Consider the following 23,984-nt stretch of genomic DNA (forward strand, 5'->3'; position numbering starts at 1 on the left):
CGTTCCCGCCCCCTCCCTGTCAATCAGGGAATGGGACAGACGCTGTGCAATCGTCAGCGCCGAGGGCTGGAGCCTTATTTACATGCTCCAGCCCTCTCACTAGGCACAGTGGGACGCAGGTTTCCCGCTTTTGGTCTGAGCACGCCCAGGGCCCGCCCCCCCCTCCACAGGACGCCGGCAGCCATTCCTGCATGCAGTCTGGCTGGAGGACGGACACAGGCTCTGGGAGACCCAGACTAGGGATTTCTGGCGACCACACACCCGCGTTTAGCGGGCGGTAAGCAGCACATTAGTGCTGGCCCCACTAGTGCCACAGTGTGTATTGGTGTACTTTTTCCTGTACCAGATATATATATATATATACTGCACTGTACGGTCGCTTCTTGGCTGTATACCCCTATATTGCTCTGAGGAGACAGCAACATGTCATCCACAAAACGCAAGGGTGCCAAGGCACGGGCTGTATACACTGCTTGTACAGCATGTGGGGCTAATCTACCAGCAGGCTCCAACGACTCTCATTGTGTGCAATGTTCAGTCCCAGTGGCACTTCGTCAGCCAGAGCCTGTGAACCCTGCCCCGGTGACGGGGACAGAATTTGCAGTCTTTGCTGATAAAATGTCTGTGACTATGACAAAAATCCTGGAGACCTTGCAGTCCAGGCCAGTTGCTCAGACCATGGACACTGCTGTGTCTATGTTCCCAGGTCCCCCTCAGTTGGAACTAATCCGTACTTCAAGGGGGTCCCAGGCATCACAGGCTGAGGGCTCTGACTCTGATGACAGTCCCAGGCCGCCTAAGCGAGCTCGCTGGGAGAGACCCTCCACATCGTCACGCGGGTCAGGGTCTCAGCGAGAAGGGTCTCTATATGATGAGACAGAGGTGGGTGATCAGGAGTCTGGTCCTGACACCGCACTCAATTTGGATACGCCAGATGGTGACGCCATGGTAAATGACCTTATAGCGGCCATCAATAGGCTGTTGGATATTTCTCCCCCAGCCCCTTCAGCAGAGGAGGCAGCTGCCCAGCAGGAGAAATTCCATTTCCTGTATCCCAAGCGGAAATTGAGTACTTTTCTGGACCACTCTGACTTCAGAGAATCAATCCAGAAACACCATGCTTATCCGGACAAGCGTTTTTCCAAACGTCTGAAGGATACACGTTATCCCTTTCCCCCTGACGTGGTCAAACGCTGGACCCAGTGTCCAAAAGTGGACCCTCCAATATCCAGGCTTGCAGCTAGATCCATAGTTGCAGTGGAGGATGGGGCTTCACTTAAAGATGCCAATGACAGACAGATGGACCTTTGGTTGAAATCTGTCTATGAAGCTATTGGCGCGTCGTTTGCTCCAGCATTCGCGGCCGTGTGGGCGCTCCAAGCTATTTCAGCTGGTCTGGCACAGGTGGACTCTATCATACGTCCATCAGTGCCGCAAGTGGCGTCCTTAACTACGCAAATGACTGCGTTTGCGACCTACGCTATCAATGCGGTACTAGACTCTACGAGCCGTACCTCAATGGCATCCGCCAACTCTGTAGTTTTGCGCAGAGCCTTGTGGTTAAAAGAATGGAAAGCAGATTCTGCTTCTAAAAAATGTTTAACCAGCTTGCCATTATCTGGAGACAGACTGTTTGGTGAGCAATTGGCGGAAATCATTAAACAGTCCAAAGGTAAGGACTCTTCCTTACCCCAGCCCAGATCAAGCAAACCTCAACAGAGGAAGTGGCAGTCAAAGTTTCGGTCCTTTCGAGGCTCGGGCAAGCCCCAATTCTCCTCGTCCAAAGGGACTCAGAAAGAGCAAAGGAGCTCTGATTCCTGGCGGACTCACTCACGCCCCAAGAAAGCAACCGGAGGTACCGCTTCCATGGCGGCTGCCTCATGACTTTCGGCCGCCTCCCTCCGCATCCTCGGTCGGTGGCAGGCTCTCCCGCTTTTGCGACATTTGGCTGCCACAGGTCAAAGACCGGTGGGTAACAGACATTTTGTCTCACGGGTACAGGATAGAGTTCAGTTCTCGTCCTCCGCCTCGGTTCTTCAGAACTTCCCCACATCCCGACCGAGCAGATGCCCTTCTGCAGGCGGTGCATTCTCTAAGAGCAGAAGGAGTGGTGGTCCCTGTTCCTCTTCGGGAACAAGGACAAGGTTTTTACTCCAATCTCTTTGTGGTGCCAAAAAAGGACGGCTCATTCCGTCCTGTTCTGGACCTAAAACTGCTCAACAAGCATGTGAACGCCAGGCGGTTCCGGATGGAATCCCTCCGCTCAGTCATTGCCTCAATGTCTCAAGGAGATTTCCTAGCATCAATAGACATCAAAGATGCTTATCTCCACGTGCCGATTGCTACAGAGCACCAACGCTTTCTACGCTTCGTGATAGGAGACGACCATCTTCAGTTCGTAGCTCTGCCATTTGGTCTGGCGACAGCCCCACGGGTGTTCACCAAGGTCATGGCGGCAGTGGTAGCAGTCTTGCACTCTCAGGGACACTCTGTGATCCCTTACTTGGACGATCTACTTGTCAAGGCACCCTCTCAGGAGGCATGCCAACTCAGCCTGAACGTTGCACTGGAGACTCTCCAGACGTTCGGGTGGATCATCAACTTCTCAAAGTCAAATCTGTTACCGACCCAATCACTGACGTATCTTGGCATGGAGTTTCATACTCTCTCAGCGATAGTGAAGCTTCCGCTGGACAAGCAGCGGTCACTACAGACTGGGGTGCAGGCTCTCCTTCAAAGTCAGTCGCACTCCTTAAGACGCCTCATGCACTTCCTCGGGAAGATGGTGGCGGCAATGGAGGCGGTTCCGTTTGCGCAGTTTCATCTGCGCCCACTTCAATGGGACATTCTCCGCCAATGGGACGGGAAGTCAACATCCCTGGACAGGAAAGTCTCCCTTTCCCAGACGGCCAAGGACTCTCTGCAGTGGTGGCTTCTTCCCACCTCATTATCACAGGGAAGATCCTTCCTACCACCGTCCTGGGCGGTGGTCACGACAGACGCGAGTCTGTCAGGGTGGGGAGCAGTTTTTCTCCACCACAGGGCTCAGGGTACGTGGACCCAGCAGGAGTCCACCCTTCAGATCAATGTTCTGGAAATCAGAGCAGTGTATCTTGCCCTACTAGCCTTCCAGCAGTGGCTGGAAGGAAGGCAGATCCGAATTCAGTCGGACAACTCCACAGCGGTGGCATACATCAACCACCAAGGGGGGACACGCAATCGGCAAGCCTTCCAGGAAGTCCGGCGGATTCTGATGTGGGTGGAAGCCACGGCCTCCACCATATCCGCAGTTCACATCCCCGGCGTAGAAAACTGGGAAGCAGACTTCCTCAGTCGCCAGGGCATGGACGCAGGGGAATGGTCTCTTCACCCGGACGTGTTTCAGGAAATCTGTCGCCGCTGGGGAAGGCCGGACGTCGACTTAATGGCGTCCCGGCACAACAACAAGGTCCCAACCTTCATGGCACGGTCTCGCGATCACAGAGCTCTGGCGGCAGACGCCTTAGTGCAAGATTGGTTGCAGTTCCGGCTCCCTTATGTGTTTCCACCTCTGGCACTCTTGCCCAGGGTGCTACGCAAGATCAGATCCGACTGCAGCCGCGTCATACTCGTCGCCCCAGACTGGCCAAGGAGGGCGTGGTATCCGGATCTGTGGCATCTCACGGTCGGCCAACCGTGGGCACTACCAGACCGACCAGACTTGCTGTCCCAAGGGCCGTTTTTCCATCGGAATTCTGCGGCCCTGAACCTGACTGTGTGGCCATTGAGTCCTGGATCCTAGCGTCTTCAGGATTATCCCAAGGGGTCGTTGCCACCATGAGACAGGCTAGGAAGCCCACGTCCGCTAAGATCTACCACAGAACGTGGAGGATATTCTTATCCTGGTGCTCTGCTCAGGGAGTGTCTCCCTGGCCATTTGCATTGCCTACATTTCTTTCTTTCCTGCAATCTGGGTTAGAAAAAGGTTTGTCGCTCGGCTCCCTTAAAGGGCAAGTCTCGGCGCTATCCGTCTTTTTTCAGAAGCGTCTAGCACGACTTTCTAAGGTACGCACGTTCCTGCAGGGGGTTTGTCATATCGTACCCCCGTACAAGCGGCCGTTAGATCCATGGGATCTGAACAGGGTACTGGTTGCCCTCCAGAAGCCGCCCTTCGAGCCTCTGAGGGAGGTTTCACTTTCTAGACTATCACAGAAAGTGGCTTTTCTGGTAGCGATCACATCTCTTCGGAGAGTGTCTGAGCTAGCAGCGCTGTCATCCAAGGCTCCCTTCCTGGTCTTCCACCAGGACAAGGTAGTGCTGCGACCCATTCAGGAGTTTCTCCCGAAGGTGGTATCCTCTTTTCATCTTAATCAGGATATCTCTTTGCCTTCTTTTTGTCCTCATGCAGTTCATCGCTATGAGAAGGATTTACATTTGTTAGATCTGGTGAGAGCACTCAGAATCTACATTTCCCGCACGGCGCCCCTGCGCCGTTCGGATGCACTCTTTGTCCTTGTCGCTGGTAAGCGCAAAGGGTCGCAGGCTTCCAAAGCCACCCTGGCTCGATGGATCAAAGAACCAATTCTTGAAGCCTACCGTTCTGCTGGGCTTCCGGTTCCATCAGGGCTGAAGGCCCATTCTACCAGAGCCGTGGGTGCGTCCTGGGCATTACGACACCAGGCTACGGCTCAACAGGTGTGCCAGGCAGCTACCTGGTCGAGTCTGCACACTTTCACCAAACATTATCAGGTGCATACCTATGCTTCGGCGGATGCCAGCCTAGGTAGAAGAGTCCTGCAGGCGGCAGTTGCCTCCCCGTAGGGGAGGGCTGTCTTTGCAGCTCTAACATGAGGTATTTCTTTACCCACCCAGGGACAGCTTTTGGACGTCCCAATCGTCTGGGTCTCCCAATGGAGCGCCGAAGAAGAAGGGAATTTTGTTACTTACCGTAAATTCCTTTTCTTCTAGCTCCTATTGGGAGACCCAGCACCCGCCCTGTTGTCCTTCGGGATTTTTGGTTGTTTTTCGGGTACACATGTTGTTCATGTTGAATGGTTTTCAGTTCTCCGACGTTACTTCGGAGTGAATTTGTTTAAACCAGTTATTGGCTTTCCTCCTTCTTGCTTTTGCACTAAAACTGGTGAGCCAGTGATCCCACTGGGGGTGTATAGCCAGAAGGGGAGGGGCCTTACACTTTTTAGTGTAATTGCTTTGTGTGGCCTCCGGAGGCAGTGCTATACACCAATCGTCTGGGTCTCCCAATAGGAGCTAGAAGAAAAGGAATTTACGGTAAGTAACAAAATTCCCTTCTTTTCTAAGCTAAACATATCTAACTTTTTCAACCTCTCATGGTACGGGCAGCCTCCATTCCTTGTAGTAGTCTAGTCGCCCGCCTTTGAACTGACTCTAACTTCTGAATGTCCTTTTTAAAATGTGGAGCCCAAAACTGGATCCCATATTCCAGATGTGGCCTTACAAGTGATTTATAGAGGGATAACAATACGTTGGGATCACGGGATCTAATCTCTCTTTTTATACACCCTAGCATCTTGTTTGCTTTTGCAGCAGCTGCCTGACATTGAGTGCTGCTGCTCAGCTTATTTGTAATGAGAATACCCAAGTCCTTCTCCTGTTCTGTAGTCCCGAGTTTACTTCCATTTAATGTTTACGCAGTTATAGGATTACTCCGTCCTAGGTGCATTACTTTACATTTATCAACATTAAATCTCAATTGCCAAGTATCTGCCCATTCTGACATCTTATCCATATCTTTTTGTAATATTGTACTATCAAGGTCAGTTTTTAATATCCTACATAGTTTGGTGTCATCAGCAAAGACTGACACTTTACTATCAATCCCATCCACAAGGTCATTAATAAAGAGATTAAAAAGAATCGGTCCTAGCACAGATCCCTGCGGCACCCCACTGCTGACTATGGCCCATTTAGAGAATGTTCCATTTATGACTACTCTTTGTTTCCTATCTTTTAGCCAATTCCTTACCCAGTTGCATATAGTTTCCCCCAGTCCTTGCTTCTGGAGCTTTAGTATAAGGCTATTATGTGGTACAGTATCAAATGCCTTTGCAAAGTCCAAATAAATCACATCAGCTGCATTACCAATATCCAGGTTTGCACTTACCCCCTCATAGAACCCCAACAGGTTGGTTAGACACGACTTATCTTTCATGAATCCATGCTGTCTGTCAGTTACTATATTATTTTCCGCAATATATTTTTGCATGTCATCCCTTAAAATTCCCTCAAAAACTGTGTGTATTTTGCACAGACACAATCAATGAAAAACAAGGACTTGTGAAGATCACCATAGGATATAATGTGTACTTGTGGTATCCATAGAAAAAAACAGATATAACACTTATGTGCAACACAGATATGTGAACGAGACCTTAGGCTGGGTGAGCATGTTGTGTATATGTAACAGATCTTGTATATTTGCAATTTTTTTGCTGTAGAACTTGTAGCAGAATCTTTTCTTGTTTCATGCAAATTTGGCTGCAGATTTTATTGCACAATTGGTCCGGATTTTGCTCTTTCCATTGCAAAGCTTGAAATCTGCGCCAATTGTGCCTGAAGACGGGACTTTCTGCTGAAATAAAAATCACAACAATTTCCTTAAATAAAAATGCAGCATATGGATGAGATTAAGGCTACTTTCACACTTGCGTTGGACAGCTTCCGTTGCTATCCGCAGCCTTGAGGAATTACGGTAACCGTAATATTCCTCATAGACTTCTATTAGCTACGGATAGCAATGGATGGTCTTGCTTTGCATCCGCTGCACGACGCAGCGTCGTTATTTTGACGCTGCGTCAGGCGGAGGGAACGCTGCATGTAACGTTTTTTTGAGCAGCGCAATCCGTAGGATTTCGCTGAGCATTCTCTCTCTGGCTCCCTGCACTCGTAACCAGGGTAAACATCGGGTTACTAAGTAATGCGCTTTCCCTAGTTACCCGATATTTACCCTGGCTACGGGTGCAGGGAGCCCGACATTTTCCCGCTCGGCTCCGCCCCCTCCCGCACTTCACTCCACGTGTACACACGCACGCACACACACACTCACACTCACCTGTCCCCAGCGTTGCATTCCTCGCTGCACTGATGTCCTCAGTGCCATGGTCCCGCTCGGCTCCACAATCCCCGCACTCCGGCCCCGCACTCCGCCACCCTCACACATTCTTGGCGGCCGAATGATCAGCTGATCACCTGGCGATCGGCTGCTGTGAGAGATCAGCTGATCACCTGGCGATCGGCTGCTGTGAGAGATCAGCTGATCACCCGGCGACCGGCTGCTGTGAGAGATCAGCTGATCGTTCACAATAGTCTTCCGCCGGTAAAACGAAAGAAAAAAAAAAAAAGATTCCGTTGTTTTGTACGATCCGTTGCATCCGTTGTGCCACTAAATGCAACACATCCGTTGCATCCGTCACACAATGCAATGCAACGGATGCCGTTCAACGCAAGTGTGAAAGTAGCCTAACTATGAGATTTAAAATGCTGATAATGTTACATACTGCAGATTTTACACATGTACAGTGCTGGCCAAAAGTATTGGCACCTCTGCAATTCTGTCAGATAATACTCAGTTTCTTCTTGAAAATGATTGCAATCACAAATTCTTTGGTATTATTATCTTCATTTATTTTGCTTGCAATGAAAAAACACAAAAGAGAATGAAACAAAGATCAAATCATTGATAATTTCACACAAAACTCCAAAAATGGGCCAGACAAAAGTATTGGCACCCTTAACCTAATACTTGGTTGCACAACCTTTAGCCACAATAACTGCAAACAACTGCCTCCGGTAACCATCAATGAGTGTCTTACAATGCTCTTTTGGAATTTTAGACCATTCTTCTTTGGCAAACTGCTCCAGGTCCCTGAGATTTGAAGGGGGCCTTCTCCAAACTGCCATTTTGAGATATCTCCACAGGTGCTCTATGGGGTTCAGGTCTGGACTCATTGCTGGCCACTTTAGTAGTCTCCAGTGCTTTCTATCAAACCATTTTCTAGTGCTTTTTGAAGTGTGTTTTGGGTCATTGTCCTGCTGGAAGACCCATGACCTCTGAGGGAGACCCAGCTTTCTCACACTGGGCCCTACATTATGCTGCAAAATTTGTTGTTAGTCTTCAGACTTCATAATGCCATGCACATGGTCAAGCAGTCTGGTGCCAGAGGCAGCAAAGCAACCCCAAAACATCAGGGAACCTCCGCCATGTTTGACTGTAGGGACCGTGTTCTTTTCTTTAAATGCCTCTTTTTTTCCCTGTAAACTCTATGTTGATGGCTTTTCCCAAAAAGCTCTACTTTTGTCTCATCTGACCAGAGAACATTCTTCCAAAACGTTTTAGGCTTTCTCAGGTAAGTTTTGGCAAACTCCAGCCTGTCTTTTTTATGTCTCGGGGTAAAAAGTGGGGTCTTCCTGGGTATCCTACCATACAGTCCCTTTTCATTCAGACGCCGACGGATAGTACGGGGTGACACTGTTGTACCCTCGGACTGCAGGGCAGCTTGAACTTATTTGGATGTTAGTCGAGGTTCTTTATCCACCATCCGCACAATCTTGCGTTGAAATCTCTCGTCAATTTTTCTTTTCCTTCCACATCTAGGGAGGTTAGCCACAGTGCCATGGGCTTTACACTTCTTGATGACACTGCGCACCGTAGACACAGGAACTTTCAGGTCTTTGGAGATGGACTTGTAGCCTTGAGATTGCTCATGCTTCCTCACAATTTGGATTCTCAAGTCCTCAGTTCTTTGGTCTTCTTTCTTTTCTCCGTGCTCAATGTGGTACACACAAGGACACAGGGCAGAGGTTGAGTCAACTTTAATCCATGTCAACTGGCTGCAAGTATGATTTAGTTATTGCCAACACCTGTTAGGTGCCACAGGTAAGTTACAGGTGCTGTTATTACACAAATTAGAGAAGCATCACATGATTTTTCAAACAGTGCCAATACTTTTGTCCACCCCCTTTTTTATGATTGGTGTGGAATTATATCCAATTTGGCTTTATGACAAATTTTTTTATTTTTTTTTCATTGAAGACAAATTAAATGAAGATAATAATACCAAAGAATTTGTGATTGCAATCATTTTCAAGAAGAAACTGAGTATTAGCTGACAGAATTGCAGGGGTGCCAATACTTTTGGCCAGCACTGTAAAGTCTGCACCAATTAAGCAGCATGTCAGCCTAGACTTAGGGGATGTTCATACAGACACATTATGTATTTGGTGCTGACTTTCCTCACATATTTACGAGCAGAAAATCTGCAGCATGATACGGTGCCAACAAATCTTATCTACATGGAGCTAAAAAGTTCTGAAAGTGACGTGAGGTGCAGATTTTAAGTTCTCCTGGTCAATTCTTTGTGCAGAATTTGGCGCGGATTTCTCTTTTTGCAATGAAAAGATTAAAATCTGTGGCAAACCTGCAATAAAATAAGCAGCAAAATCCATATGTTATATGTTGATTTTGCTGCAGATTTTGCTGCAAATAAGCTTCAGTTATACTGGGGGAAAATCTGCACAAAGTCTACAAAATATACAATGTGTAAAGTCGATCTTAATAGTTATAGGACATGTGGTCACGTATTGATTTTTTTAAGATTCACTAGATTTGGACTATTGGTGTTTTTAACACTGATTATGAATATTTAGGTAACTGATTAGAGCTCTTTGAAGGACATGGTCTTGTTTTGTAGATAATTATATGTAGAGCTATTTGCTGTTTGTCGCGGGTGCCAGGAATGGGACTCGTGGCGTTAAGCTGCGAATAATAGTACTTTTAGCCTTGCAAGAATCATGGTAGTGTAGGAAGGCAGCACCGGTCCACTCAGTTGCTGGGTTCTTATTCTTGGGGATCCCTATGTGTGGGTACATCTCTGTGTGGGGTACTGGGCACGCTGCGTTTTTTGCTGCGGATTTGCCGCAGTTTTGCTGCATGAATTGCTGTAGAAAATGTTCATAACCTTTCTGCAATCCTTCCCCAGCAAAACCTATGTTAAAAAAACTGCTGTGCGAACACTGTGTTATTTTCCCCTACAGGTTTTGCTGCAGAATTTCTGCAGCAAAAAAAAATGAGCATGCCACTTCTTTTCTGCAGCTACTTGCGTTTTTTGCCATAGATAATGGTAAAAAAACACAGGGACCAAACCGCGGCAAACCGGGACCAAACCGCAGCAAAAACGCGAGTGCGGTTTTACCGCGGTTTTTGCCGCGGGTGTGGTATTCTGCCAGAGGGTGCGGATTTTTCTTAAGAAAAGTCCATTTTATAGTATGCACATAGCCTAAAGAAGCCATGCCCCACCAGGGTTTTCTTAACCATACTCGTTTTACTTGTTCTTAACACCTCCATGGCAGACATGATAACCCACATCCTTTGACCCTAGCTGAAGAATACTCTTTTCTCTCTTCACCTAAGCTTTCCGCTATGGGTATAGTGGCCACCACCTCGTATTCTCCGTTAGTTTCCCTCACCGTTATAATCTAGCCCTTAGTATTCCGGGACCGTCTCTTTGTCCCTCTTCCTACTCCTTGTCCCTCTTCCCACTCCTTGTCCCTCTTCCCACTCCTTGTCCCTGTTCCCACTCCTTGTCCCTCTTCCCACTCCTTGTCCCTCTTCCCACTCCTTGTCCCTCTTCCCACTCCTTGTCCCTCTTCCCACTCCTTGTCCCTCTTCCCACTCCTTGTCCCTCTTCCCACTCCTTGTCCCTCTTCCCACTCCTTGTCCCTCTTCCCACTCTTTGTCCCTCTTCCCACTCTTTGTCCATCTTCCCACTCCTTGTCCCTCTTCCTACTTCTTGTCCCTCTTCCCACTTCTTGTCCCTCTTCCCACTCCTGGACTGCTTAACTGATCCCACCGGGGTGAGCCGTAAGCTCCGGACCTCTAGAGGAGGCCTCGGGTTCTGGGACCAGCCCTCGCACCTAGGCCCACATCCTCTCCTGTTAATGTTCAAACCCACTCTGCCTCTTGATCCCAAGATGGCCACTTGTAATAGTATTTCCCCTCCTCTCACTATCATTAACCCTATCTTATCTAAAATCATAGCTACAACCTTACTACGATGTGCCCTGCTTTGCATTACCTAACATAGTCAGTAGATGGCAACTAAACAATACTAAAGCCTGTCTAACTGATACATATAGTTTATAACTTTACATCATTACCACATATACATGAAACACAGGACAACCATCATTACGTACTCCCCTGGGGGGTGTCTATCATCCCCTACAGTAAAAATACACCTGTACTGACCTGATAGGGACCCCTAACAGAAACAATATTCTGGGTCAGAAGAATTATGCTAAATGTACAGTATGATTTTAAAGTTACGTCTACGGGGAAACTTGGAGATTGTGCGGCTAAAGATCGCTATGTAAAGCTGCTACATCACAGCACAATACAGGGGAATGGGATCATATTGTCACAAGAAGGCATATAAAATCGTTTTTTGTGACTCGCAGTGCCCTAAGGATCGCGATGAGACCCCAGTCACCTGCATTATGACTTACATCACGATCTTTCGCCGAGTGATCCGTGTCGTGGCCAAAGTTGCCCTGTTGCCGCAGCCTAAAAACCACTAATATTATTTATCTAAACATAGATAAAAATATTTGGAGCATGATTCTCTCCGTACACAGTTTTTATAGCAATTACTTTGTGCTTTTTCAGCGTTGATAATTTTTTTCTGATTTGTCTTCATTCAGAACGACCACATAATTCATCCACTTTGTCTATTCATAGGATTTTATATATTTTGAAGACCCACCAGTGGCTCAGACCGTCCAACATGTGGATGTAGTTGACGCAGAGGAACCAAGCCAAAACCATTGGTCTAATGAGTATCCAGAAAAGAAAGCACAGGAGAAGACAAGGAATCCACTTGTAAAAAGCAAGACTAACAAGGCCAAATTAGAGCCGTCTCTGAAATGGAAGAACCTAACCCTTAATGGTCACCAGGAGTATGTTGTCTTTTCAGTCCTAATACCTTGCAATTCCCCGTAGTTTATGGACATTTTAAATTAGCCAGATACACACACACACAAAGGCCAAATTATTTTAGTTAGCGGCTGTGATTTTGGAGATGGAAAAAATTCTCTTTAAACCTCGGAAAATTGGAGATTGTGAAATCTTCGTACTTACTAGTCGTACAAGACGACAGACATAAAACGTTATTAAATTCTGTCTTGATTTACGTGGACATTATAATATACTAATTTAATAAAGATGAGAAATTAGGAAGGGCTGGAGCATAGCACAATGTGCGACTGTAGTAATGTGTTTCATTGCCGTGTAATTGTGCACATTTTCATTTACTTTTGTGTAGCCACCTTGGTATGTAGGGGCGGTAAGAGAATCACCTTGGTATGTAGGGGCGGTAAGAGAATCACCTTGGTATGTAGGGGCGGTAAGAGAATCACCTTGGTATGTAGGGGCGATAAGAGAATCACCTTGGTATGTAGGGGCGATAAGAGAATCACCTTGGTATGTAGGGGCGATAAGAGAATCACCTTGGTATGTAGGGGCGGTAAGAGAATCACCTTGGTATGTAGGGGCGATAAGAGAATCACCTTGGTATGTAGGGGCGATAAGAGAATCACCTTGGTATGTAGGGGTGGTAAGAGAATCTCCTTGGTATGTAGGGGCGATAAGAGAATCACTTTGGTATGTAGGGGCGGTAAGAGAGAATCTCCTTCGTATGTAGGGGCGATAAGAGAATCACCTTGGTATGTAGGGGCGGTAAGAGAATCACCTTGGTATGTAGGGGCGGTAAGAGAATCATCTTGGTATGTAGGGGCGGTAAGAGAGAGTCACCTTGGTATGTAGGGGCGATAAGAGAATCACCTTGGTATGTAGGGGCGATAAGAGAGAATCACCTTGGTATGTAGGGGCGGTAAGAGAATCACCTTGGTATGTAGGGGCGGTAAGAGAATCATCTTGGTATGTAGGGGCGGAAAGAGAATCACCTTGGTATGTAGGGGCGGTAAGAGAATCACCTTGGTATGTAGGGGCGGTAAGAGAATAATCTTGGTATGTAGGGGCGGTAAGAGAGAGTCACCTTGGTATGTAGGGGCGGTAAGAGAATCACCTTGGTATGTAGGGACGGTAAGAGAGAATCACCTTGGCATGTAGGGGCGGTAAGAGAGAGTCACCTTGGTATGTAAAGGGCGGTAAGAGAGAATCACCTTGGTATGTAGGGGCGATAAGAGAATCACCTTGGTATGTAGGGGCGATAAGAGAATCACCTTGGTATGTAGGGGCGATAAGAGAATCACCTTGGTATGTAGGGGCGGTAAGAGAGAATCACCTTGGTATGTAGGGGCGGTAAGAGAGAATCACCTTGGTATGTAGGGGCGGTAAGAGAGAATCACCTTGGTATGTAGGGGCGATAAGAGAATCACCTTGGTATGTAGGGGCGGTAAGAGAATCTCCTTGGTATGTAGGGGCGGTAAGAGAATCTCCTTGGTATGTAGGGGCGGTAAGAGAGTGTCACCTTGGTATGTAGGGGTGGTAAGAGAGAATCACCTTGGCATGTAGGGGTGGTAAGAGAGAGTCACCTTGGTATGTAGGGGCGGTAAGAGAGAATAACCTTGGTATGTAGGGGCGATAAGAGAGAGTCACCTTGGTATGTAGGGACGGTAAGAGAGAGTCACCTTGGTATGTAGGGACGGTAAGAGAATCACCTTGGTATGTAGGGGCAGTAAGAGAGAATCACCTTGGTATGTAGGGGCGGTAAGAGAGAATCACCTTGGTATGTAGGGGCGATAAGAGAATCTCCTTGGTATGTAGGGGCGATAAGAGAATCACCTTGCTATGTAGGGGCGGTAAGAGAATCTCCTTGGTATGTAGGGGCTGTAAGAGAGTGTCACCTTGGTATGTAGGGGTGGTAAGAGAGAATCACCTTGGCATGTAGGGGCGGTAAGAGAGAGTCACCTTGGTATGTAGGGACGGTAAGAGAGAATCACCTTGGTATGTAGGGGCGGTAAGAGAGAGTCACCTTGGTATGTAGGGACGGTAAGAGAATCACCTTGATATGTAGGGGCGGTAAGAGAATCACCTTGGTATGTAGGGGCGATAAGAGAATCACCTTGGTATGTAGGGGCGGTAAGAGAATCACCTTGGTATGTAGGGGCAGTAAGAGAATCACCTTGGTATGTAGGGGCGGTAAGAGAATCACCTTGGTATGTAGGGGCAGTAAGAGAGAATCACCTTGGTATGTAGGGGCGATAAGAGAATCACCTTGGTATGTAGGGGCGGTAAGAGAATCACCTTGGTATGTAGGGGCGATAAGAGGATCACCTTGGTATGTAGGGGCGGTAAGAGAATCACCTTGGTATGTAGGGGCGATAAGAGAATCACCTTGGTATGTAGGGGCGATAAGAGAATCACCTTGGTATGTAGGGGCGGTAAGAGAGAATCACCTTGGTATGTAGGGGCGGTAAGAGAGAATCACCTTGGTATGTAGGGGTGGTAAGAGAGAATCACCTTGGTATGTAGGGACGATAAGAGAATCACCTTGGTATGTAGGGGCGGTAAGAGAATCTCCTTGGTATGTAGGGGCGGTAAGAGAGTGTCACCTTGGTATGTAGGGGGCGGTAAGAGAGAGTCACCTTGGTATGTAGGGGCGATAAGAGAATCACCTTGGTTTGTAGAGCCGATAAGAGAATCACCTTGGTATGTAGGGGCGATAAGAGAATCACCTTGGTATGTAGGGGCGGTAAGAGAGAATCACCTTGGTTTTTTGGGGCGGTAAGAGAGAATCACCTTGGTATGTAGGGGCGGTAAGAGAGAATTACCTTGGTATGTAGGGGCGATAAGAGAATCACCTTGGTATGTAGGGGCGGTAAGAGAATCTCCTTGGTATGTAGGGGCGGTAAGAGAGTGTCACCTTGGTATGTAGGGGTGGTAAGAGAGAATCACCTTGGCATGTAGGGGTGGTAAGAGAGAGTCACCTTGGTATGTAGGGGCGGTAAGAGAGAATCACCTTGGTATGTAGGGGCGATAAGAGAGAGTCACCTTGGTATGTAGGGACGGTAAGAGAGAGTCACCTTGGTATGTAGGGACGGTAAGAGAATCACCTTGGTATGTAGGGGCAGTAAGAAAGAATCACCTTGGTATGTAGGGGCGGTAAGAGAGAATCACCTTGGTATGTAGGGGCGATAAGAGAATCTCCTTGGTATGTAGGGGCGGTAAGAGAGTGTCACCTTGGTATGTAGGGGCAGTAAGAGAGAATCACCTTGGTATGTAGGGGCGGTAAGAGAGAATCACCTTGGTATGTAGGGGCGATAAGAGAATCACCTTGGTATGTAGGGGCGGTAAGAGAGTGTCACCTTGGTATGTAGGGGTGGTAAGAGAGAATCACCTTGGCATGTAGGGGCGGTAAGAGAGAGTCACCTTGGTATGTAGGGACGGTAAGAGAGAATCACCTTGGTATGTAGGGGCGGTAAGAGAGAGTCACCTTGGTATGTAGGGACGGTAAGAGAATCACCTTGGTATGTAGGGGCGGTAAGAGAATCACCTTGGTATGTAGGGGCGATAAGAGAATCACCTTGGTATGTAGGGGCGATAAGAGAGTCACCTTGGTATGTAGGGGCGGTAAGAGAGAATCTCCTTGGTATGTAGGGGCGATAAGAGAATCACCTTAGTATGTAGGGGCGGTAAGAGAATCACCTTGGTATGTAGGGGCGGTAAGAGAATCACCTTGGTATGTAGGGGCGATAAGAGAATCACCTTGGTATGTAGGGGCGGTAAGAGAATCACCTTGGTATGTAGGGGCGGTAAGAGAATCACCTTGGTATGTAGGGGCGGTAAGAGAATCACCTTGGTATGTAGGGGCAGTAAGAGAGAATCACCTTGGTATGTAGGGGCGGTAAGAGAATCACCTTGGTATGTAGGGGCGGTAAGAGAATCATCTTGGTATGTAGGGGCGGTAAGAGAGAGTCACCTTGGTATGTAGGGGCGATAAGATAATCACCTTGGTATGTAGGGGCGATAAGAGGATCACCTTGGTATGTAGGGGCGATAAGAGAATCACCTTGGTATGTAGGGGCGATAAGAGAATCACCTTGGTATGTAGGGGCCGTAAGAGAGAATCACCTTGGTATGTAGGGGCGGTAAGAGAGAATCACGTTGGTATGTAGGGGTGGTAAGAGAGAATCACCTTGGTATGTAGGGGCGATAAGAGAATCACCTTGGTATGTAGGGGCGGTAAGAGAATCTCCTTGGTATGTAGGGGCGGTAAGAGAGTGTCACCTTGGTATGTAGGGGCGATAAGAGAATCTCCTTGGTATGTAGGGGCGGTAAGAGAGAATCACCTTGGTATGTAGGGGTGGTAAGAGAGAATCACCTTGGCATGTAGGGGCGGTAAGAGAGAGTCACCTTGGTATGTAGGGGCGGTAAGAGAGAATCACCTTGGTATGTAGGGGCGGTAAGAGAATCACCTTGGTATGTAGGGGCGATAAGAGAATCACCTTTGTATGTAGGGGCGATAAGAGAATCACCTTGGTATGTAGGGGCGATAAGAGAATCACCTTGGTATGTAGGGGCGGTAAGAGAGAATCACCTTGGTATGTAGGGGCGGTAAGAGAGAATCACCTTGGTATGTAGGGGCGGTAAGAGAGAATCACCTTGGTATGTAGGGGCGATAAGAGAATCACCTTGGTATGTAGGGGCGGTAAGAGAATCTCCTTGGTATGTAGGGGCGGTAAGAGTGTCACCTTGGTATGTAGGGGCGGTAAGAGAGAATCACCTTGGTATGTAGGGGTGCTAAGAGAGAATCACCTTGGCATGTAGGGGTGGTAAGAGAGAGTCACCTTGGTATGTAGGGACGGTAAGAGAGAATCACCTTGGTATGTAGGGGCGGTAAGAGAGAGTCACCTTGGTATGTAGGGACGGTAAGAGAGAGTCACCTTGGCATGTAGGGACGGTAAGAGAATCACCTTGGTATGTAGGGGCAGTAAGAGAGAATCACCTTGGTATGTAGGGGCGGTAAGAGAGAATCACCTTGGTATGTAGGGGCGATAAGAGAATCACCTTGGTATGTAGGGGCGGTAAGAGAATCTCCTTGGTATTTAGGGGCGGTAAGAGAGAATCACCTTGGCATGTAGGGGCGGTAAGAGAGAGTCACCTTGGTATGTAGGGGCGGTAAGAGAGAATCACCTTGGTATGTAGGGGCGGTAAGAGAATCACCTTGGTATGTAGGGGCGATAAGAGAATCACCTTTGTATGTAGGGGCGATAAGAGAATCACCTTGGTATGTAGGGGCGATAAGAGAATCACCTTGGTATGTAGGGGCGGTAAGAGAGAATCACCTTGGTATGTAGGGGCGGTAAGAGAGAATCACCTTGGTATGTAGGGGCGGTAAGAGAGAATCACCTTGGTATGTAGGGGCGATAAGAGAATCACCTTGGTATGTAGGGGCGGTAAGAGAATCTCCTTGGTATGTAGGGGCGGTAAGAGTGTCACCTTGGTATGTAGGGGCGGTAAGAGAGAATCACCTTGGTATGTAGGGGTGCTAAGAGAGAATCACCTTGGCATGTAGGGGTGGTAAGAGAGAGTCACCTTGGTATGTAGGGACGGTAAGAGAGAATCACCTTGGTATGTAGGGGCGGTAAGAGAGAGTCACCTTGGTATGTAGGGACGGTAAGAGAGAGTCACCTTGGCATGTAGGGACGGTAAGAGAATCACCTTGGTATGTAGGGGCAGTAAGAGAGAATCACCTTGGTATGTAGGGGCGGTAAGAGAGAATCACCTTGGTATGTAGGGGCGATAAGAGAATCACCTTGGTATGTAGGGGCGGTAAGAGAATCTCCTTGGTATTTAGGGGCGGTAAGAGAGAATCACCTTGGTATGTAGGGGCGGTAAGAGAGAATCACCTTGGCATGTAGGGGCAGTAAGAGAGAATCACCTTGGTATGTAGGGGCGATAAGAGAATCACCTTGGTATGTAGGGGCGATAAGAGAATCACCTTGGTATGTAGGGACGGTAAGAGAATCTCCTTGGTATGTAGGGGGGGAAGAGAGTGTCACCTTGGTATGTAGGGATGGTAAGAGAGAATCACCTTGGCATGTAGGGGCGGTAAGAGAGAGTCACCTTGGTATGTAGGGACGGTAAGAGAGAATCACCTTGGTATGTAGGGGCGGTAAGAGAGAGTCACCTTGGTATGTAGGGATGGTAAGAGAGAGTCACCTTGGTATGTAGGGACGGTAAGAGAGAATCACCTTGGTATATAGGGACGGTGAGAGAGAATCATCTTGATTTGTAGGCGCGGTAAGAGAGAATCACCTTGGTATGTAGGGGCGGTAAGAGAGAATCACCTTGGTATGTAGGGGCGGTAAGAGAGAATCACCTTGGTATGTAGGGGCGGTAAGAGAGAATCACCTTGGTATGTAGGGGCGGTAAGAGAGAATCACCTTGGTATGTAGGGGCGGTAAGAGAGAATCACCTTGGTATGTAGGGGCGGTAAGAGAGAATCACCTTGGTATGTAGGGGCGGTAAGAGAGAATCATCTTGGTATGTAGGGGCGGTAAGAGAGAATCATCTTGCTATGTTGGGGCGGTAAGAGAGAATCACCTTGATTTGTAGGGGCGGTAAGAGAGAGTCACCTTGGTATGTAGGGGCGGTAAGAGAGAATCACCTTGGTATGTAGGGGCGGTAAGAGAGAATCACCTTGGTATGTAGGGGCGGTAAGAGAGAGTCACCTTGGTATGTAGGGGCGGTAAGAGAGAATCACCTTGGTATGTAGGGGCGGTAAGAGAAAGTCACCTTGGTATGTAGGGGCGGTAAGAGAGAATCACCTTGGTATGTAGGGGCGGTAAGAGAGAATCACCTTGGTATGTAGGGGCGGTAAGAGAGAATCACCTTGGTATGTAGGGGCGGTAAGAGAGAATCACCTTGGTATGTAGGGGCGGTAAGAGAGAATCACCTTGGTATGTAGGGGCGGTAAGAGAGAATCATCTTGGTATGTAGGGGCGGTAAGAGAGAATCATCTTGCTATGTTGGGGCGGTAAGAGAGAATCACCTTGATTTGTAGGGGCGGTAAGAGAGAGTCACCTTGGTATGTAGGGGCGGTAAGAGAGAATCACCTTGGTATGTAGGGGCGGTAAGAGAGAATCACCTTGGTATGTAGGGGCGGTAAGAGAGAGTCACCTTGGTATGTAGGGGCGGTAAGAGAGAATCACCTTGGTATGTAGGGGCGGTAAGAGAAAGTCACCTTGGTATGTAGGGGCGGTAAGAGAGAATCACCTTGGTATGTAGGGGCGGTAAGAGAGAATCACCTTGGTATGTAGGGGCGGTAAGAGAGAGTCACCTTGGTATGTAGGGGCGGTAACAGAGAATCACCTTGGTATGTTGGGGCAGTAAGAGAGAATCACCTTGGTATGTAGGGGTGATAAGAGAGAATCACCTTGGTATGTAGGGACGGTAAGAGAGAATCACCTTGATATGTAGGGGCGGTAAGAGAGAATCACCTTGGTATGTAGGGGCGGTAAGAGAATCACCTTGGTATGTAGGGGTGATAAGAGAGAATCACCTTGATATGTAGGGGCGGTAAGAGAGAATCACCTTGGTATGTAGGGGCGGTAAGAGAGAATCACCTTGGTATGTAGGGGCGGTAAGAGAGCATCACCTTGGTATGTAGGGGCGGTAAGAGAGAATCACCTTGGTATGTAGGGGCGGTAAGAGAGAATCACCTTGGTATGTAGGGGCGGTAAGAGAGAATCACCTTGGTATGTAGGGGCGGTAAGAGAGAATCACCTTGGTATGTAGGGGCGATAAGAGAGAATCACCTTGGTATGTAGGGACGGTAAGAGAGAATCACCTTGATATGTAGGGGCGGTAAGAGAGAATCACCTTGGTATGTAGGGGCGGTAAGAGAGAATCACCTTGGTATGTAGGGGTGATAAGAGAGAATCACCTTGATATGTAGGGGCGGTAAGAGAGAATCACCTTGGTATGTAGGGGCGGTAAGAGAGAATCACCTTGGTATGTAGGGGTGATAAGAGAGAATCACCTTGGTATGTAGGGACGGTAAGAGAGAATCACCTTGATATGTAGGGGCGGTAAGAGAGTGTCACCTTGGTATGTAGGGGCGGTAAGAGAGAATCACCTTGGTATGTAGGGGCGGTAAGAGAGAATCACCTTGGTATGTAGGGGCGGTAAGAGAGAATCACCTTGGTATGTAGGGGCGGTAAGAGAGAATCACCTTGGTATCCAGGGGCGGTAAGAGAGAATCACCTTGGTATGTAGGGGCGGTAAGAGAGAATCACCTTGGTATGTAGGGGTGATAAGAGAGAATCACCTTGGTATGTAGGGACGGTAAGAGAGAATCACCTTGATATGTAGGGGCGGTAAGAGAGTGTCACCTTGGTATGTAGGGGCGGTAAGAGAGAATCACCTTGGTATGTAGGGGCGGTAAGAGAGAATCACCTTGGTATGTAGGGGCGGTAAGAGAGAATCACCTTGGTATGTAGGGGCGGTAAGAGAGAATCACCTTGGTATGCAGGGGCGGTAAGAGAGAATCACCTTGGTATGTAGGGGCGGTAAGAGAGAATCACCTTGGTATGTAGGGGCGGTAAGAGAAAATCACCTTGGTATGTAGGGGTGATAAGAGAGAATCATCTTGGTATGTAGGGGCGGTAAGAGAGAATCACCTTGGTATGTAGGGACGGTAAGAGAGAATCACCTTGGTATGTAGGGGCGGTAAGAGAATCACCTTGGTATGTAGGGGTGATAAGAGAGAATCACCTTGGTATGTAGGGGCGGTAAGAGAGCATCACCTTGGTATGTAGGGGCGGTAAGAGAGAATCACCTTGGTATGTAGGGGCGGTAAGAGAGAATCACCTTGGTATGTAGGGGCGGTAAGAGAGAATCACCTTGGTATGTAGGGGCGGTAAGAGAGAATCACCTTGGTATGTAGGGGCGGTAAGAGAGAATCATCTTGGTATGTAGGGGCGGTAAGAGAGCATCACCTTGGTATGTAGGGGCGGTAAGAGAGAATCACCTTGGTATGTAGGAGTGGTAAGAGAGAATCATCTTGGTATGTTGGGGCGGTAAGAGAGCATCACCTTGGTATGTAGGGGCGGTAAGAGAGAATCACCTTGGTATGTAGGGACGGTAAGAGAGAATCACCTTGGTATGTAGGGGCGGTAAGAGAGAATCACCTTGGTATGTAGGGGCGGTAAGAGAGAGTCACCTTGGTATGTAGGGGCGGTAAGAGAGAATCACCTTGGTATGTAGGGGCGGTAAGAGAAAGTCACCTTGGTATGTAGGGGCGGTAAGAGAGAGTCACCTTGGTATGTAGGGGCGGTAAGAGAGAATCTCCTTGGTATGTAGGGGCGGTAAGAGAGAGTCACCTTGGTATGTAGGGGCGGTAAGAGAGAATCTCCTTGGTATGTAGGGGCGGTAAGAGAATCACCTTGGTATGTTGGGGCAGTAAGAGAGAATCACCTTGGTATGTAGGGGCGATAAGAGAATCACCTTGGTATGTAGGGGTGATAAGAGAGAATCACCTTGGTATGTAGGGGTGATAAGAGAGAATCACCTTGGTATGTAGGGGTGATAAGAGAGAATCACCTTGGTATGTAGGGGTGATAAGAGAGAATCACCTTGGTATGTAGGGGTGATAAGAGAGAATCACCTTGGTATGTAGGGGTGATAAGAGAAAGTCACCTTGGTATGTAGGGGCGGTAAGAGAGAATCACCTTGGTATGTAGGGACGGTAAGAGAGAATCACCTTGGTATGTAGGGGCGGTAAGAGAGAATCACCTTGGTATGTAGGGACGGTAAGAGAGAATCACCTTGGTATGTAGGGTTGATAAGAGAGAATCACCTTGGTATGTAGGGGCGGTAAGAGAGCATCACCTTGGTATGTAGGGGCGGTAAGAGAGAATCACCTTGGTATGTAGGGGCGGTAAGAGAGAATCACCTTGGTATGTAGGGGCGGTAAGAGAGAATCACCTTGGTATGTATGGGCGGTAAGAGAGAATCACCTTGGTATGTAGGGGCGGTAAGAGAGAATCACCTTGGTATGTAGGGGCGGTAAGAGAGAATCATCTTGGTATGTAGGGGCAGTAAGAGAGAATCACCTTGGTATGTAGGGGTGGTAAGAGAGAATCATCTTGGTATGTTGGGGCGGTAAGAGAGAATCACCTTGATTTGTAGGGGCGGTAAGAGAGAGTCACCTTGGTATGTAGGGACGGTAAGAGAGAATCACCTTGGTATGTAGGGGCGGTAAGAGAGAATCACCTTGGTATGTAGGGGCGGTAAGAGAGAGTCACCTTGGTATGTAGGGGCGGTAAGAGAGAATCACCTTGGTATGTAGGGGCGGTAAGGGAAAGTCACCTTGGTATGTAGGGGCGGTAAGAGAGAGTCACCTTGGTATGTAGGGGCGGTAAGAGAGAATCTCCTTGGTATGTAGGGGCGGTAAGAGAGAGTCACCTTGGTATGTAGGGGCGGTAAGAGAGAATCTCCTTGGTATGTAGGGGCGGTAAGAGAGAATCACCTTGGTATGTAGGGGTGATAAGAGAGAATCACCTTGGTATGTAGAGGCGATAAGAGAATCACCTTGGTATGTAGGGGTGATAAGAAAGAATCACCTTGGTATGTAGGGATGGTAAGAGAAAGTCACCTTGGTATGTAGGGGCGGTAAGAGAGAATCACCTTGGTATGTAGGGGCGGTAAGAGAAAGTCACCTTGGTATGTAGGGGCGGTAAGAGAGAGTCACCTTGGTATGTAGGGGCGGTAAGAGAGAATCACCTTGGTATGTAGGGGTGATAAGAGAGAATCACCTTGGTATGTAGGGGTGATAAGAGAGAATCACCTTGGTATGTAGGGACGGTAAGAGAGAATCACCTTGATATGTAGGGGCGGTAAGAGAGAATCACCTTGGTATGTAGGGGCGGTAAGAGAGAATCATCTTGGTATGTAGGGGCAGTAAGAGAGAATTACCTTGGTATGTAGGGGCGGTAAGAGAGAATCACCTTGGTATGTAGGGGCGGTAAGAGAGAATCACCTTGGTATGTAGGGGCGGTAAGAGAGAATCATCTTGGTATGTAGGGGTGGTAAGAGAGAATCATCTTGGTATGTTGGGGCGGTAAGAGAGAATCACCTTGATTTGTAGGGGCGGTAAGAGAGAGTCACCTTGGTATGTAGGGACGGTAAGAGAGAATCACCTTGGTATGTAGGGGCGGTAAGAGAGAGTCACCTTGGTATGTTGGGGCGGTAAGAGAGAATCACCTTGATTTGTAGGGGCGGTAAGAGAGAGTCACCTTGGTATGTAGGGGTGGTAAGAGAGAGTCACCTTGGTATGTAGGGGCGGTAAGAGAGAATCACCTTGGTATGTAGGGGCGGTAAGAGAAAGTCACCTTGGTATGTAGGGGCGGTAAGAGAGAATCTCCTTGGTATGTTGGGGCGGTAAGAGAGAATCTCCTTGGTATGTTGGGGCGGTAAGAGAGAATCTCCTTGGTATGTTGGGGCGGTAAGAGAGAATCACCTTGGTATGTAGGGGTGATAAGAGAGAATCACCTTGGTATGTAGGGGTGATAAGAGAGAATCACCTTGGTATGTAGGGGTGATAAGAGAGAATCACCTTGGTATGTAGGGACGGTAAGAGAGAATCACCTTGATATGTAGGGGCGGTAAGAGAGAATCACCTTGGTATGTAGGGGCGGTAAGAGAGAATCACCTTGGTATGTAGGGGCGGTAAGAGAGAATCACCTTGGTATGTAGGGGCGATAAGAGAGAATCACCTTGGTATGTAGGGGTGATAAGAGAGAATCACCTTGGTATGTAGGGGTGATAAGAGAGAATCACCTTGGTATGTAGGGACGGTAAGAGAGAATCACCTTGATATGTAGGGGCGGTAAGAGAGAATCACCTTGGTATGTAGGGGCGGTAAGAGAGAATCACCTTGGTATGTAGGGGCGGTAAGAGAGAATCACCTTGGTATGTAGGGGCGGTAAGAGAGAATCACCTTGGT

General features: G+C 48.1%; 1 protein-coding gene across 2 annotated transcripts in view; it reads left to right on the plus strand.

Annotated features, from left to right (window-relative positions):
- The window catches only part of ODAD2 (outer dynein arm docking complex subunit 2), a 222,516-nt gene that overhangs the window by 40,743 nt on the left and 157,789 nt on the right, over positions 1-23,984 (plus strand). For both annotated transcript variants that reach the window (XM_075315527.1, XM_075315526.1), the window contains exon 8: positions 11,753-11,970. In XM_075315527.1, the coding sequence (XP_075171642.1) occupies positions 11,753-11,970 (218 nt within the window). The remainder of the gene's footprint in view (positions 1-11,752; positions 11,971-23,984) is intronic.

This window comes from Anomaloglossus baeobatrachus, chromosome 6 (genome assembly GCF_048569485.1).
Source record: "Anomaloglossus baeobatrachus isolate aAnoBae1 chromosome 6, aAnoBae1.hap1, whole genome shotgun sequence".
NCBI lineage: Eukaryota > Metazoa > Chordata > Amphibia > Anura > Aromobatidae > Anomaloglossus > Anomaloglossus baeobatrachus.